The sequence below is a fragment of the Myxine glutinosa genome, chromosome 12, assembly GCF_964187855.1.
Source record: "Myxine glutinosa chromosome 12, kmMyxGlut1.1, whole genome shotgun sequence".
NCBI classification, from domain to species: domain Eukaryota; kingdom Metazoa; phylum Chordata; class Myxini; order Myxiniformes; family Myxinidae; genus Myxine; species Myxine glutinosa.
This window is the reverse complement of record NC_136272.1, coordinates 30,238,809-30,253,592: the sequence shown is the minus strand read 5'-3', so window position 1 is coordinate 30,253,592 and position 14,784 is coordinate 30,238,809. Positions and strand designations below refer to the sequence as shown.

The 14,784-nt window shown below is 44.8% G+C and overlaps 1 protein-coding gene across 1 annotated transcript in view; it reads right to left on the bottom strand.

The window, feature by feature from the left end:
• Window positions 1-7,350: 7,350 nt before the first annotated feature.
• Window positions 7,351-14,784, bottom strand: part of LOC137437392 (insulin-like growth factor 2 mRNA-binding protein 3-A) — a 180,640-nt gene continuing 173,206 nt past the window's right edge. Inside the window, exons 13-15 of the mRNA XM_068131709.2 lie at window positions 11,655-11,786; window positions 7,924-8,037; window positions 7,351-7,692 (exon numbers count right to left, since the gene is read on the bottom strand). Of these exons, the coding sequence (XP_067987810.1) occupies window positions 7,609-7,692; window positions 7,924-8,037; window positions 11,655-11,786 (330 nt within the window). The 3' untranslated portion in view covers window positions 7,351-7,608. The remainder of the gene's footprint in view (window positions 7,693-7,923; window positions 8,038-11,654; window positions 11,787-14,784) is intronic.

Below are 14,784 nucleotides of genomic sequence, written 5' to 3'. Positions count from 1 at the left end.
GTTTGGAACATTCGATGCGGCTAAGGGCGTGGCAATATAACCCTTTGCGCGAAGCCCCCTCCTCAGTTATGAGGGGAGAGGCGCTCGTGAGTTATAGGGAGAGGTGCTTGTCAGTTATGAGCCGGGGTCCTCTGTTGAACTAAGTGATGAGCTTGAGTTATCGGTTCGAAGCGCTGTACAAGTTCTGAGGAGAGGTGCGCTGAACCAAGTTGGGAGTTCTGAGAGTGTACGGTGTTGAATTGAGTTACAAGTTGGGTTCAAGGTTGAGCTTGAGGCATATCCTCCATTGAAATACGAGAGCGAAAGCGCGCCGTTGTATTAATCGCGCTGTAAAGGGCCGCCGTGCTGGGCGAGAGACGCACATATCTTCCTGCCTGCCTTTGTTCGAGATACGCGCCGCGAGGATCCCTCCCACCTGCCTGCCTTCGTCGAGGGACGTGCTGTGACCGCAGAGTGCCACGCCGGGGGAGCTGTTCCTGAACGACCAAGCCGGCGCGTTCAGCGCATGAACAATCCTTCCATCATCCCCCTGTGAGTGTGAATGGGCCCATTGTCTGGGAGAAATAAGTTAAGACTGCTTAAGTGCCTGCTCTGTGTCTCTTCGCCTTGTATAGCCGGTGTTGCCGGGTGGGGGAGGGCTGGGCGCGGAGGGGGATGGGGGAGGATGGGTGGGGGAAGGGGAGGGTTAGGGAGGGGGGTTGAGGCAGGAGAGGAAGGGGTTCATCACCTTTTCGTTGAATATATGCTGGTGAATGTGGCGTTCATCACGTTTATGAGTTAAAGGGGAACGGACATGAGTATAGACATCAAATGCTTAAGATTAATTAATTGTAGCAACAAAAAAGATTAAGTTTGGCGCAAAAATTGTTGCTCTAGCATGCGTGAATCGTGAGATATCCGAGTTTTAAAATGCCAATAGCAGACGATTTCTCTCGTGCTGGCCAGCATCTCGCGATAATCTGCCCTCCACGATGTGACGTCATCGGAGGAAGCTGATGTGACTGCGCAATAGTAAACAATGGCAGACACCGACACCGATAGTTGCGTAAGTCTGGATATCAGCGATATTTCTGACCAATCTGATGCGGAAAATGAAGAGAAAGTTAATAATCTTGGGGAATCACACTCGATTCTCCCATACAGATTCGAACCATACCGTCCAGAGAGTGAAGAAGAGAAATCGTCGGACACAGACACAATGGCGATCGATTTTGATCTCGGGCGCCTCCAAAATACTGAATGGTATTCATTTTTATGTCTCTTTTTTTAATTGAAAAAGTTTATTTTTCTGGTCAATGGAATACATAACTAATATTTAATTAATGTTCGGTGCCGTGAGGCAAGAAATGGATAGAAACACAGAAACGAAATCCGACTTTATTGACTTAGTGCAGCACTGCAGGTGTATCAGTTGTAATTGTATCATTATAGCACTCTCTATAATGCAAGCAATCTCTGTGTGTCTGTGTGTCTGTCTGTGTGTATGTCTGTGACCGCTGTTTCTCGACAACCACTGGTCCGATCTAAGTGAAACTTGCCAGGTATATTGCTGGGGACCTGAGGATGTGCCTTTTCAAGGTTTGCTATTAATCGGACAAGTGGTTACCAAGTTATGGCCATTTATTTAGCAAACACATACGTTTTGTACATGAACGAAGGAACAGCGAAGGGCGAGAGCGAAGACCGAAGGAACGATGCAAGTTTTAATTTTTCTTTGCACGTACGGTCAGGCGACAGCGAAGGAACCGCGTGTGTTTGTTGTTTCTGCCTCGCGGTTTGAAAATTGAATACTTGGCCATTAAAACTAATTTGCGATTAATCGTAACTGCGATATGCGAACTTCCGGACAGTGAGGCCTTATTTTTGGTACGTACGGTATGTCCATGTACTTACCTCCCCGCACGTACGGGCACACACTAGCAGCAGCCACACAACGACTGGGCACGATTCCAACTGATCGTAACGAAAACAAAGCGATGTTCTGATCGTCACGAAGCCAACAAGGCTTTAAGAACGAAAAACCGGGTTACTTCGCAAACGTCATTTCCGGTTTGCGGTTTTGACAAACCTGATTTTGCTTGTTCGGCGATATTTTGACAAGTTCTAATAAAACCGCGAAGATATTTGTGAAATGAACTCAATAGAAGTGTTTAAGATATGTTTATGTTTCGAAATCTGCAAAGTTGTTTTGGTCGTGTCCGTTCTCCTTTAAGTGTGATGCCGATCAGGACGAAGAAGAAGCCGGACTACCAACTTCGTACACTTCCGGAATTTTGATTTATTTGTATTCAAATGTCTGGTGATTGTTTTGTATTTATTTATGCGAATGTGTACTTGTATATAACTTTCATTAATTAACAAGCGTTACGCCTAAGTCCCCCGTCGGGGAAATGATGTGAGTTGACAAAGTGGAACACGCAGAAAACATGCTATGATATGATATTTCGCTCACAGGGGTCAGACATACATGGAGGTGGCCATCTTGGATTTTGACGTGGCAACCCAATTTTCAATAGCGTTCTTCCTTATGCCGAGATACACCCACATACCAAATTAGAAGTTGGTACTTCGCTTATTTTACAAGATATTCATCTCACAAGTTTCAGACATACATGGCGGCGGCCATCTTGGCCTTTGACGTGGCGACCCGATTTTAAACAGCGTTCTTCCTTGTGCCTAGATACACCCACACACCAGATTAGACGTTGGTACTTCGCTTATTTTTCGAGATATTTCGCTCACAAATTTCAGACATATATATGGTGGCGGCCATCTTGGATTTTGACGTGGCGACCCAATTTTCAATAGCGTTCGTCCTTAAGCCGAGATACACCCACACACCAAATTAGAAGTTGGTACTTCGCTTATTTTTCAAGATATTCATCTCACAAGGTTCAGACATACATGGCGGCGGCCATCTTGGATTTTGACTTGGCGACCCAATTTTCAATAGCGTTCTTCCTTATGCCTAGATACACCCACACACCAGATTAGAAGTTGGTACTTCGCTTATTTTTCAAGATATGCAGGTTACAAGGTGCAGACATACATGGCATCAGACATACATGGCGGCGGCCATCTTGGATTTTGACGTGGGTTGCACCCACACACCAAATTCGAATGCGGTCCTTCGCTTACGCACGCACGCCCGCACGCACGCACGCACGGACGGACGGGAAAGCCATACAAAAAAGGCTTAGGCACTATCGAGCGATTTTTTTCTTTTTTTACTCCAAAAAACCGATTTTTTTTTTTGGCTAAAACACTCCCAGGCACTCACTGATGAACCTCTGAAAGTTTGACAAAGATCCGTTCAGCCATCCCTGAGAAAAATGGCGACACAGACAGACAGACATCTCTCTTATATGGTAGAGAAGATGAATGAAAGATGTGGACAGCAAAACAGAGGCAACTGAACCTTTATTTCATAAAATCCAACAATTCTGTCCACGTTGTGGCAAAAATTTCAGCTTCTTTGAACAGAAATCTCCCATGAGTGCTTGTGACACGTTTGCTTTTGTCTTTTCACGTAACGTTTACCTCAAGAAAACTGACAGAGCAGACGGGCAGCCCAATAAGTGAAACCATAGAAAAATCAGAAGGTCGGGAGGCATCACAAAGCCCCGACGTCACAAGTTTCAAAATGCATCCAATGTCTTGCTTAAGGATAAAATGGCATTTCAAAAACCAAACTGCATGGCAAGTGGAGCAGAAATATCCAAGAAATCAAACACTAATTTGTAAACTTCCAAAAACAGAACCGCATTGTACTTGTTTGAACACACAGGCATCAGTCTGGAGTGGGGATGACAGTAACCCCTTTCACAGCACTCACACAAACATACATACATACACACACACCCATATACCCATATGTGAATGTGCGCGTGCACACACACACACACACACACACACACACACAAACACACACACACACACACAAAACCATATGCACACACACAATGCTTCTCAACAATCTGCAAGAGATCAATTTAAATAATCCAGCGTTTACAGCTTGTAATCAAATTGCGATGAATTTTTGAATGAAATTTTCTGGTTTCTTTTCACGAGTAAAGCAACATAACAAAACCTCCCAATTATATGGATTGCATTTCGTTCACATTCCTAATCTTCCAAGCAGTTCGAATGATTTTCACCGACAAAAAAAAACGCTCTTAAGTTTGTCTTGTTTGCCTATCGTGAGCTACGCTCGGAAAACATCTCCTGGGCGAGAGTGAATGATGGCTTTTGAAAATAAGGCAAGCCAGCTCATATCTTCCATTATTGTTTTTGTTAATACATCCCACATACTATTCTTCAACCAACTACGTGCTATGACTTACGATCCCGTGGTATAAAAAGCTTACGAAGAAATGAAAACTAAAACAATCCCGTGTCGACCGTCATTCCTGGCATGCTACCCTATGGAAATGAAGCGATCGCCTTTGGGAGAAGAAAAGTAGAAAACAAAATAAGGAAGTTAACCGAGTCAACTGACGTTAATCGGGTTATAAAGTAATGACAAAAAATTGCATTATGTCACTATTCTAGGAGGTAGCGAGCGCTAACTGGGAATAGGAAAAATAAAAAATAAAAAAACAGCGAAGTTTGAGAGTGAATTTAAGAACTTTGCGATTCTCTGTGCTCTCAAGACGTTCTTATCTCAGCTAATCAGGTTCTTTTGGACGAACGAAAAACCCATTCGTATGAAGGGCAGGTGCATTGCCACAAGTTTATGCACATTTTTCGAAACGGTGAGAAAAAAGAAATTTCATCTGCTTTGAGGTAGATATGGAAAAGTTAAGTCTCCCAACTTTTACTTATTTAGCCGGAAATCTAGGACAACCCTCCTCGAGCTCTTGGAAAGCTGTCCAGGTGTTGCATCTTTTACATCCGAAGTTAAAAGAGCGAGGTATGAATAAGAAAGTCGATACGTCGGAGGACAGGTAAAATGACGGATGAAATCAACAGGACGTTGAGTAATGCCAACGGTCTTGGGAAGTGGACGTTTCAGGCATCAACCCTTCCTTCTCCTTGCTTCCCATAACCATTGGCATACCTGAATATTGTGTTGATTCAATCCATTGAGGTACAGGTAGGCTTTCGGAAAAAGGCTTTTGTCACGTTTCAACCAACAATTTTACTAGACCCAGTGGCATTGCAATTAGAGCATCTGCTCTGAGTTTGGGAGGTTGATGGTTGGATTCTAACCCAGGTTGAGTCATCCCAAAGAGTTAAACAAAAAAATGGTGTGTGCTGCTTCCTTGCTTGAGGCTCAGCATTTAGAGGATACAGCACGGACAAACCCCGTGGGATGGAATCCAATGAGTGGGGGGGATATGGGGAGAGGGCATGGATGGGGACAGGGAATTACTCCTTCAATGCCTCGCTGACTGCAGAGAGAAAAGCGACATCGCGAGATGATACTGCCGATACCCAGAGTGCTCTACTATGTTACGTTACTTCCCCCAAGGTCACATGCTGTTTGTCTGAAGTCAGGTCCGGCATTGTCTAATGTCTCTGTCTGCATAAAACAGCTCCTCCATGAGCCTTAGGACCTAGTAAATACAGACAAACTCTGAGTAAAACTGACTGCGACGCATGAGCAATTCAGAGTTTTTGAAATGAGAAATTTCCTTTTCTCTCAAGTTTCATTCATCGACAGAATGTTTGGATAAATGTGCATAAAGTCGAGCAACGTTTAAAAACATGTTTACTGCATTCCACGACTCCACCCTCACTCAACGAGGAAGTGGAGAAAATCAACACTACCTCGAAGGTACTCATCACCTTGTTAAAGCTACTTCATACCGCAGTTATATAGGTGGTCACATGATCAAGGCATGATGAGAAAATGACCTGCTATGGGCGCACAATGTCACAATGCATGGAGCAGCTTGACAACATTTCGTTGATTTTATACTTTAAAACCTCCGAAACATTCATTGTTTACTTGTGGCTGAATGACCTGGGAATAAATGGGAAAACACTCGGTATTTGGTTCAGGTTACCTAAGTTTTGAAACCCTTGTATATATTCGCAGTCGAATCTTCGCAAACATTCTCAAAGTTGTGACTTTGAGAAAATGAAACGACTTAGTTTGAAGAAAGAAAATGAACGTGGGCAGCGTGACGTCATTTCAAGCTCGCTAGCTCATGACTGCTAAACGTGCACTTTTACCTCGAGCAGAAAAAACCTGCAAATGCTGAACCCCATGGGATTGCCTTTGGGATTAAAAAAATTCCCCTCTCACCAATAAACAAGGAAGAAATGAAAAAGACAAATTAATGGAAGGAAACTTTTGGAATCACCAACAATAATTTCTCTGAGGTACTCAACATATGAGGTAGATGAATAGGAAGAGGGCCATGGCCCAATCCGTGTTTGTACCTGCATGGAGGGCTGAAGGGTGGGACAAAAGGGGAAGCTGAATAAAAGCATAGTTTTGGGGAGCAAAGCATGCTGGGAAACCCCTGAGATGGTTATCAGCAAAAAGGCAGGGAACCTGAGTTCAGATAATGGCAAAAAGGAAGCTTTGCAATTGGCGACGAGCGAACATGAATGTGGGGGAAACTTAGGTGAAAGGTAAAAGCTGTGGAAGAGTGCCAGGAGATGTGGGGCATGTGCAGGTGTCTCAAATTGTTTGGCTAGTGGGCAGCAGAATAAGGCACACCAACTGGTTTGGAAACGAAATTTGAAGAGAGATGAAAGAGAGAAGGATGAAAAATATACGAGATGGGTCTCGGAAATACACGATCGTGGGCATTTGAAGTTTCGCCTTTGTGTGTAGACTTATCCAACCTATCTTGACTGAGAACGGCTGTAAAAGGCCTTTAAAAATTGATTCGTTTTTCTCTTCCACATCCTCTGACATATTTGATTTATTACAGTAAAAAAAATGAGCACATAAAACTTCGATGTAGAAAATGTTCTCCACTGATAAATACGTGGCTGACTGGACGAACGATATGAACAACGGTCACGATGAAATGGTTGCCATCACTTTGTATTGGCTTGCTGTTGTGGTGAATTGAAGAAGTTCCACCAAAATGGTGGATGAAGAGTAGAGGTAATAACTAAGAATCCAAAAGATGGCGGTGTTAGGAAGAGTGCAGTGTGGTACATTGGGAGGTGCCATGGGTACATTGTGCTCCAATAAAGCCATTATTAAACGAGGTAAATCAAGTGTGTTACGCAGCGAGGACGGAGCCGCCCCGTCATGGCTGTTACATCATTGGGCTGAGCTGCATTCGCAAGATTACAGAAAGTGTAAGTGTGGTCGCTGGGGTTTTCGTGTTTTCATCCCCCATATTATGGCTTTTCTTACTTTTTTTATTTTTTATTTTCTTTACAATCGGCGTCTCAAAATTTGAAAAAGAAAGAGGTCAACGTATCAATAAGACAAACATCAAATGAGTATTAAAATAAAAACCCAAAATATCTGGCCAGAGAGGTATTGCATCACTGTGGGCCCATAAAGCCGCACCTATTCTCTGCTTTTCCAGCATGGACGGATCTTTCAGTCCCGGACCGAGGGAAGGCGGGCCTCAGGAGGCTGGCACAGTCCACAATATTCCCAGGCCCAAGCTCAAAATAGCCGACGAGGTTTCATTTTCTCCGCACCGGGCCAGGCCCTGATGCTTGCTGCTGCCTCACTGCACAGAGTACTTCCCTGATTTTTCTTTGAGCTGTCTGCTCGCGTGCCCATGTTTTGAGTTATAGTGTTGACATGGGGGGGGGGGGGGGGCAGTGGGACAATGGGAGAAAAAAGAGAAAAGGACATTTTCAGACATTTATATTCCCACGTGAGGACATTATTATTACAATTCACTAACTTTAAAGCATAATCAAAATCCAATAGGTGTCACATGTGACATGTTTGGGGCAGGGCCCGTTGTGAATAACGTAATGAAGGAAAGTCACCTGGCTGGCGAAGAAGTGTCCTGATATTTTCACAATCACCTGCTCGTCCTCATCTGGTATTTGGTCCCGTGGAACAACTACGTCGGCATTGGTGAGGTTCTGGATTTCATTCACCTAGTCAGACATGAAAACCAGAGAGTGAGGCAGTTATTTACACCTGGTGCAACAACAAACAACAGGCATTTTAAGGCCATTTTCTCTGCAAAAGCGGGGGTTAGCCTTGCAGTCCCCATGACAATCTTCTCCATTTTGCCATATTTTCTGCATCTCCCCTTGTTAACCCCCTTGCCCGCATTTCTTCTTCGACCATCTTCAGACAAGTCTTTCTCGGTCTTCCCCGTCCTCTACTTCCTTCTACATTCATTTCCATCACTCTTCTCAACCAGTCACTATCATCCTTCCTCAACACATGACCAAACCATCTCAAACTGTTTCTCGTCACAGCATCCATCACAGGCTCTATTCTCATCATCTTTCGCAATTCATCATTTGTCTTCCTCTCTCTCAACGATACTCCGCACATCCACCGAACCATTTGCATTTCCACCCTTTCCAGCCTTCATTGCTGCTCTACGTTCATTACCCATGTCTCGCTCTCATAAATCAAAACACTTCTCACACATGCAGCATACACCTTTCCCTTCAGCTTCAACGACACTCCCTTCCTTGTCAGCACGCCACTCAGTTCCCAAAACTTCTTCCATGTACATCTCACTCCAGCAACCGTTGCCAAGTCTGATCCACCTTCTCCATTCAGCATGTCTCCTAGGTAACAAAATGTTTTCACACCTTCCAGCTTCATGCAGTCTCCAACATCCAACTCAACATTTCCTCCATCTGCAGCTCCCCCTGTGCACACCTTGCACTTGAATGTAGCTGCCACACTGGTTAATGACACTCTCAAACCACTACATTTTTGATGAACCCAATCAGCGCACATTGTACATTGGATGGAATTCACTCCGACACCCTTCCTGCACACAGCACATGGCCACCTCCCAGTTCTTTCCACCTCACCACATGCTTTACCACTTGCCATCACCTTCGTTTTTCCGATATTCACCTTCAGACCTTTTGTCTCCATACATTCCTTCCACTTGTTCATCTTCTCCTTCAGTCCATCCATACTTTCTGCAATCAACACCAGATCATCTGCATACAACAACTCCCACGGTAAACCCTCCTTTGCATTCCGAGCCAGCACCTCCATCACAGCTACAAATAGTAGTCGACTTAGTACCGACCCCTGATGCACTCCCACCTTCACCTCAAACTCACCACTGTTCCCGTCCTTCATCCTTACAGCTGTGCGCGCTCTTTTGTACATTGCCATCACTACTCTGATCAACCATTCCTCCACTCCTAACTTCCTCAATGCCCATGTCACTACTTCACGTGGAACCATATTGAATGCTTTCTCCAGATCAACAAACCCAAGAAACAACTTCGTCCTCTTCTCCATGTACTTCTCCTGCAACTGCCTCACAATAAAAAGCACGTCTGTCGTTCCTCTGCCTGGCATAAATCCAAACTGCATTTCGTCAATCTTCACTTTCTTCCTTATCCTCCTCTCCAACACCCTTTCCAATACCTTCATTCCATGCTCCAATAACGTTATCGCTCGATACGAGCCACAGTCCAGAGGGTCACCTTTCCCCTTGTATAGAGGGACGAGGGTACTCAGTTTCGAATCCACTGGAATGCGGCCTTCTTTCACCACCAGATTACAGATCTCTGTCATTCTCTTCACACCCCAATTTCCCGCTGCCTTCAACATATCTCCCACAACTCCCGTCGGCCCTCCCGCTTTTCTACTCTTCATTGCTTTTATCGCTTCCTCAACTTCCTTCTCAGTTATCTTCTCTGCCGGTCCTAAAACTGGGTTACTCTCTATGTTGCCATCCCATTCATTTTCTGCATTCAACAGTATTTCCATATATCTCTTCTATCTTCCTTTAATTCCATCTGGGTCCACAACGATTTGTCCCACTTCATCCTTCAAGCAACTCACCCCCATCACATCACACCTCTCTTTCGCTATCTGCTTTGCAATCCTGAATACCGCTCTCTGACCCTCTTCCAAATCCAAGCGTTCTCCGAACATTTTCCTACATGCTTCCTGCGCCTTTGCTACCTCTTTCTTTGCAGCCTTGTTGGCTGCCTTATAACTTTCATGCTCTGCCTTTTCTGCCCCCATACCTTTCGCCTTCTTCCACTACTTGAACTTCTTCCTCTTCTCGTCAATCTTCTTTCCAACTTCATCATCCCACCACCATGTTTCCGAGTGCCTCGGTGGTCCTTTTGTCCATCTACATACCTCACCAACAGCTCCCAACAGGCTATCTATCATTGACATCCAACCACTTTCAAGCTCAACCACATCAACCTCTACCATACTCAGCCTCTCTTTTAATGCCTCCCTCACTGTCACCTCTTTCAACATCCACACCTTCATTCTCGGTTGGTACTTCACCCGCCGAGCTCTCCTCGCACCTTTCACCCTTATGTCGCAGACAACCAAGTGGTGCTGTGAAACAGCCTCCTCCCCCGGGATCATCTTTGTGTCCCGGAGGTGCCCCCTATCTCGCCTACGCACCAGCAGGTCGTCAACGGTTGTCGTCGACCCACCTGATGTGTACGTAACAAGCTTATTATCCTCTTTCTGGAACTGAGTATTACAAATCAACAAATCAGCTCCATCAGCAAACTCCAAAATCCTTTCACCTTCTCCATTTCTCACACCATATTCGTAACCCCCATGAACTCCCTCAAAACCGTCCATACTCCTTCCCACATGTCCATTTAGGTCTCCTCCTACCACAACAACTTCCTTATCTTTCACGTTTTCCATCAGCTTTTCTGTTGCACACCAGAACTTGTCCTTCTCTTCATCACTCCGACCAACCTGCGGAGCATATCCCGAGATGACGTTCACCAAGAGCTTTCCAATCATCATTTTCACCATCATCAACCTTTCACTCACTCTAGTCACACTCACCACACTGTCTACAAACTCCTCAGAAAACAGGACACCAACACCATGCACGCCTTCTGGGCACCCTTGCCACACAAACTTGTATTTCTGTCCCTGCCCAGTGCCCACCTTTCACCATTCTCACACCACTTCCCTTCCATCTCGTCTCCTGCACACAACATATGTCCACTCTTCTTCTGACCAATACTTCCACCACTTCTCCTGATCTCCCTGTCATTGTCCCTACATTCCATGTCCCAAACCTCAGAAACCGATCTCCACGTCGGGCATCAGACGTTTCGTCGTCATAAATGGAGTGATTTCCACCCTTGCTTCGATTGGGTTCCCCACCTTGAGTTTTTATGAGAGGGAGTGTGGTCCCTCACGGGGTACTTTGGGCTGTACTCTGCCCATATGTCATTGTAATTGTCATGGTTCTCTTTTTGAGGCAATGTTTTTATGGCCGGATGCCCTTCCTGATGCCAACCCTTTCAGTCGCCTCTTACGACACGCAGGGATACGGTGTACCTATTCTAAACCGGGGTACACACCGGGAAATTACACCTGGTGCAACCTACATTAATTATTAAATTAATGTACATGGATGATCATGATGATGAACCATGACTTGTGAGAAACACAAGTCCATAGGAAAGTCCTGATATTCAAAATAACCATTCACAAATTATTAAATTTAAAAAAAAATTATAAATAAAATAAAGGTAATAAATTATTGCTGATGCTGGGATTAGCTTACAGTTTTTCCGCCTTTTCCGATGAGACGTCCGGCAGCCGAGGCAGGAACCTTGATGTGGGTATCCAGTTTGACCTCTTCCTTCGGATTAACAAAGTTCTCCTCCTTCAGCTTGCCGTAAATTCGACCCTGAGCCTGCGCATCGCCGAGGCGAAAGGAAATGGCATGAGCATGCCTTTGGTGGTACATTTCGGAATTGCTAAACAGTTCAATCACCATGTGCACAAAGGTACAACTCGAGTTACTGGAGTTTATCTTCACTTCCGTTTGAACCTACACGAGCATTCAATGCCACGTAACGTATATGCACTTAGACTACAAGGTGGGATTGTGTCGGTGATTGATCTGCAGACGTGACAGGTGGGATTGAGGAAGGAAAGTGGGAAACAAATAACTATAAATAAAACTGTTGATAAATGTACACATTACATTTTTTTTGTTGTTGGTTTATTATTGATTCTTCAAATGCAATGATGTAACAAACAGCACCTCAATTGGACCATAAGTATTTACACATGCTTCTTTGTGCGTTTGTCGACAGAATAACTGGACAACAAGGGCAGCTGAAATCGCCAAATTTGGGCATTTGGCACGAGCTGGCACAGTCGCCAGAGGAAGGGAGAGAGAGAGATAGAGATAGAGATAGAGATAGAGATAGAGAGAGAGAGAGAGAGAGAGAGAGAGAGAGAGATAGAGAGAGGGGGGGGAGGGAGAGGGAGAGAGGGTGGGGGGGGGGGGGAGAGAGAGAGAGAGAGAGAGAGAGAGAGAAAGGAAGATCGCGATCGCCAAATTTCCACTTTACACACATATTGATGCTTTGCTTTATCTGCGAAGCACCAGAATGACAGTTTATATAGCTGGGTCAGAATTCGAACCCAGACTAGATGGCTCAGGCATGAGTGTGAGCACCTCTAGGCCATCCTGACAGCCCAATTTGTACTATAGAACATCAAATCAACAAAACAACCATGACTTCTTCGGAAGACAAACAATGGTTGTGCATTCTAGTTGTTTGATTGCAGTCACTGAATTAAATCTGTAAAATGCATGACTCTAGATTAACTGTTTTAATGAGAAAAGTAATTGCTTCACAAGACAAATGTCTGATCTGTAGCATATATCTTCTTCTTCAGAGACCCCTTTCATGTCCCAGTTTTGGGTTTGGTCATGGAGGTTCGCAAGGGGTTTGTATTATTGTGTTTGTTGCGTATTGGGGTTCACCATAACTTGGAAAGTATCATGGTAATTGTTTGAGAGAGTCCGTGTCTTTTCGTGTTCGCCGGCCATGTCAGTGATGAATACGGCATCTCAATGGGAATCACAAACTTGCTCCAAAGAGGTTGTTGCATCACAAAGTGTGCCGTCCCTAGGATGAACGTTAAGCTGGTTGCCCTGTCTGCTAGCACTGGTTGGTGGACGTTAAATATTCAATGGCGTCTTTCTTAAAGAGGGGATGGGTTATCGCCGCAACAATGAACGGATTACAAATTGCTGCCAAAATAAACAACAGTCGATCAACAACTATCGGGGATGCCTTTTCGTGGTGTTTGTACCCCCAAACGCAAGTCAGGGGCCAAATTTTCCCCATTCTTCCATGCCGCCTGGATTCGTCCGGGAAGTGTGGTCACGGTCAGAGTGCCGATCAGTCCCCATGGACCGGCCTTTTTCCTCTGTCTGTCTGTCTGTCTGTCTGTCTGTCTGTCTCTCTCTCTCTCTAACTCACTCTCTAACTCAAACTCTAACTCAAACTCTGTCATGGCGCTGACTTAGTGTAGGCAGGGGGTACACCTTCCTGGATGTGGGAGATGTCCAAGTCACTCTTGCGAGATCGATCTGCTGTCTCCGTGCTGTGGGCTTGTTCAAGAAAACTGTCCGGGGCTATACAACAATAACACCAACAACAACAACAACAACAACAAGAAGTCGATTGCCAGGCCTTGCCAGGCAGTTCGTAAAATATTTGGGCTAAAACATTCCCTGGTCGACCGCACAAGAAATTTTGGAATATTTGGGGTTGTTAAAATAATCATTGTAATAGTGGGAGTGAATAGTAGTACTACTACTCAGTACTACTACTACTACTACGACGACGACGACGACTACTGATAATAATAATAATAATAATTTAATGACTATTTGGCCACATTAGGGGGTTGGTCAGTTGATGGACACTCTCCATTAGACCTGTCAAAAGCATCATCCTCCATCAACCCCAATCTATCTATAATTCCAGTAATCTCTGTGTGTATGTTTGTATGTTTGTATGTTTGTATGTTTGTATGTCTGTATGTCTGTGACCGCTGTTTCTCGACAACCACGGGTCCGATATACTTGAAACTTGCCAGGTATATTGCTGGGGACCCGAGGATGTGCCTTTTCAAGGTTTCATATTAATCGGAGAAGTAGTTACCGAGCTATGTCCAAAAAACGATTCAACCAATCAGAGAGCAGCGAGCTATCACGTGTGCCGAACGTGGCGAACAGACTCTGCCTCGGACGGCACATTTGAGAGCGTATTCATTTATTTCACGTTGGAAAACTATGTTGCCGTTAAACTATGTTTTAAAACTAATTAAAACTAATTTGCGATTCATCGTAACTGCGATATGTGACCTTCCGGACAGTGAAGACTGCACTTCCGGCAGCCAATCACAGAACGCGTTGTTGCGTAGGCGTGGCCGATGTGAGAGCGAGCCGAGCCGAGCGCGTGCGCCATTACGGTTCGTAATTCGATTTCTTCCGGAGAAAATAATAATTTCTCGATTTCTTATGCGCATTATTTCTCCCAATTCAGTCAGAGCGAAGGGCGGAAGCGAAGAGCGTTGTTTTTTTTGTTTACGGGCGTACGGGCGTACGGGCGGGGTAGAGCGTACGGGTAGCGTTTTTTTTTTTTTTTGGCAAGGAACGGGCACCCACGTACGGGCATGCCCTAGTAACCATAATCTCTTTACTGATCGCATGCTTCCAAGTCTTTTTCGGTCGACCTCTTGGCCTTTTCCCCCTCTTGGTGATTTTCTTCACAGATTCATCTTCCCTCTTTCTCACCACATGTTCAAACCACCTTAGTCATCTCTTCCTCAGTAATATGAGCTTTGAGGATCTTTCTTATATCCACACTACCCTGCATATCCTG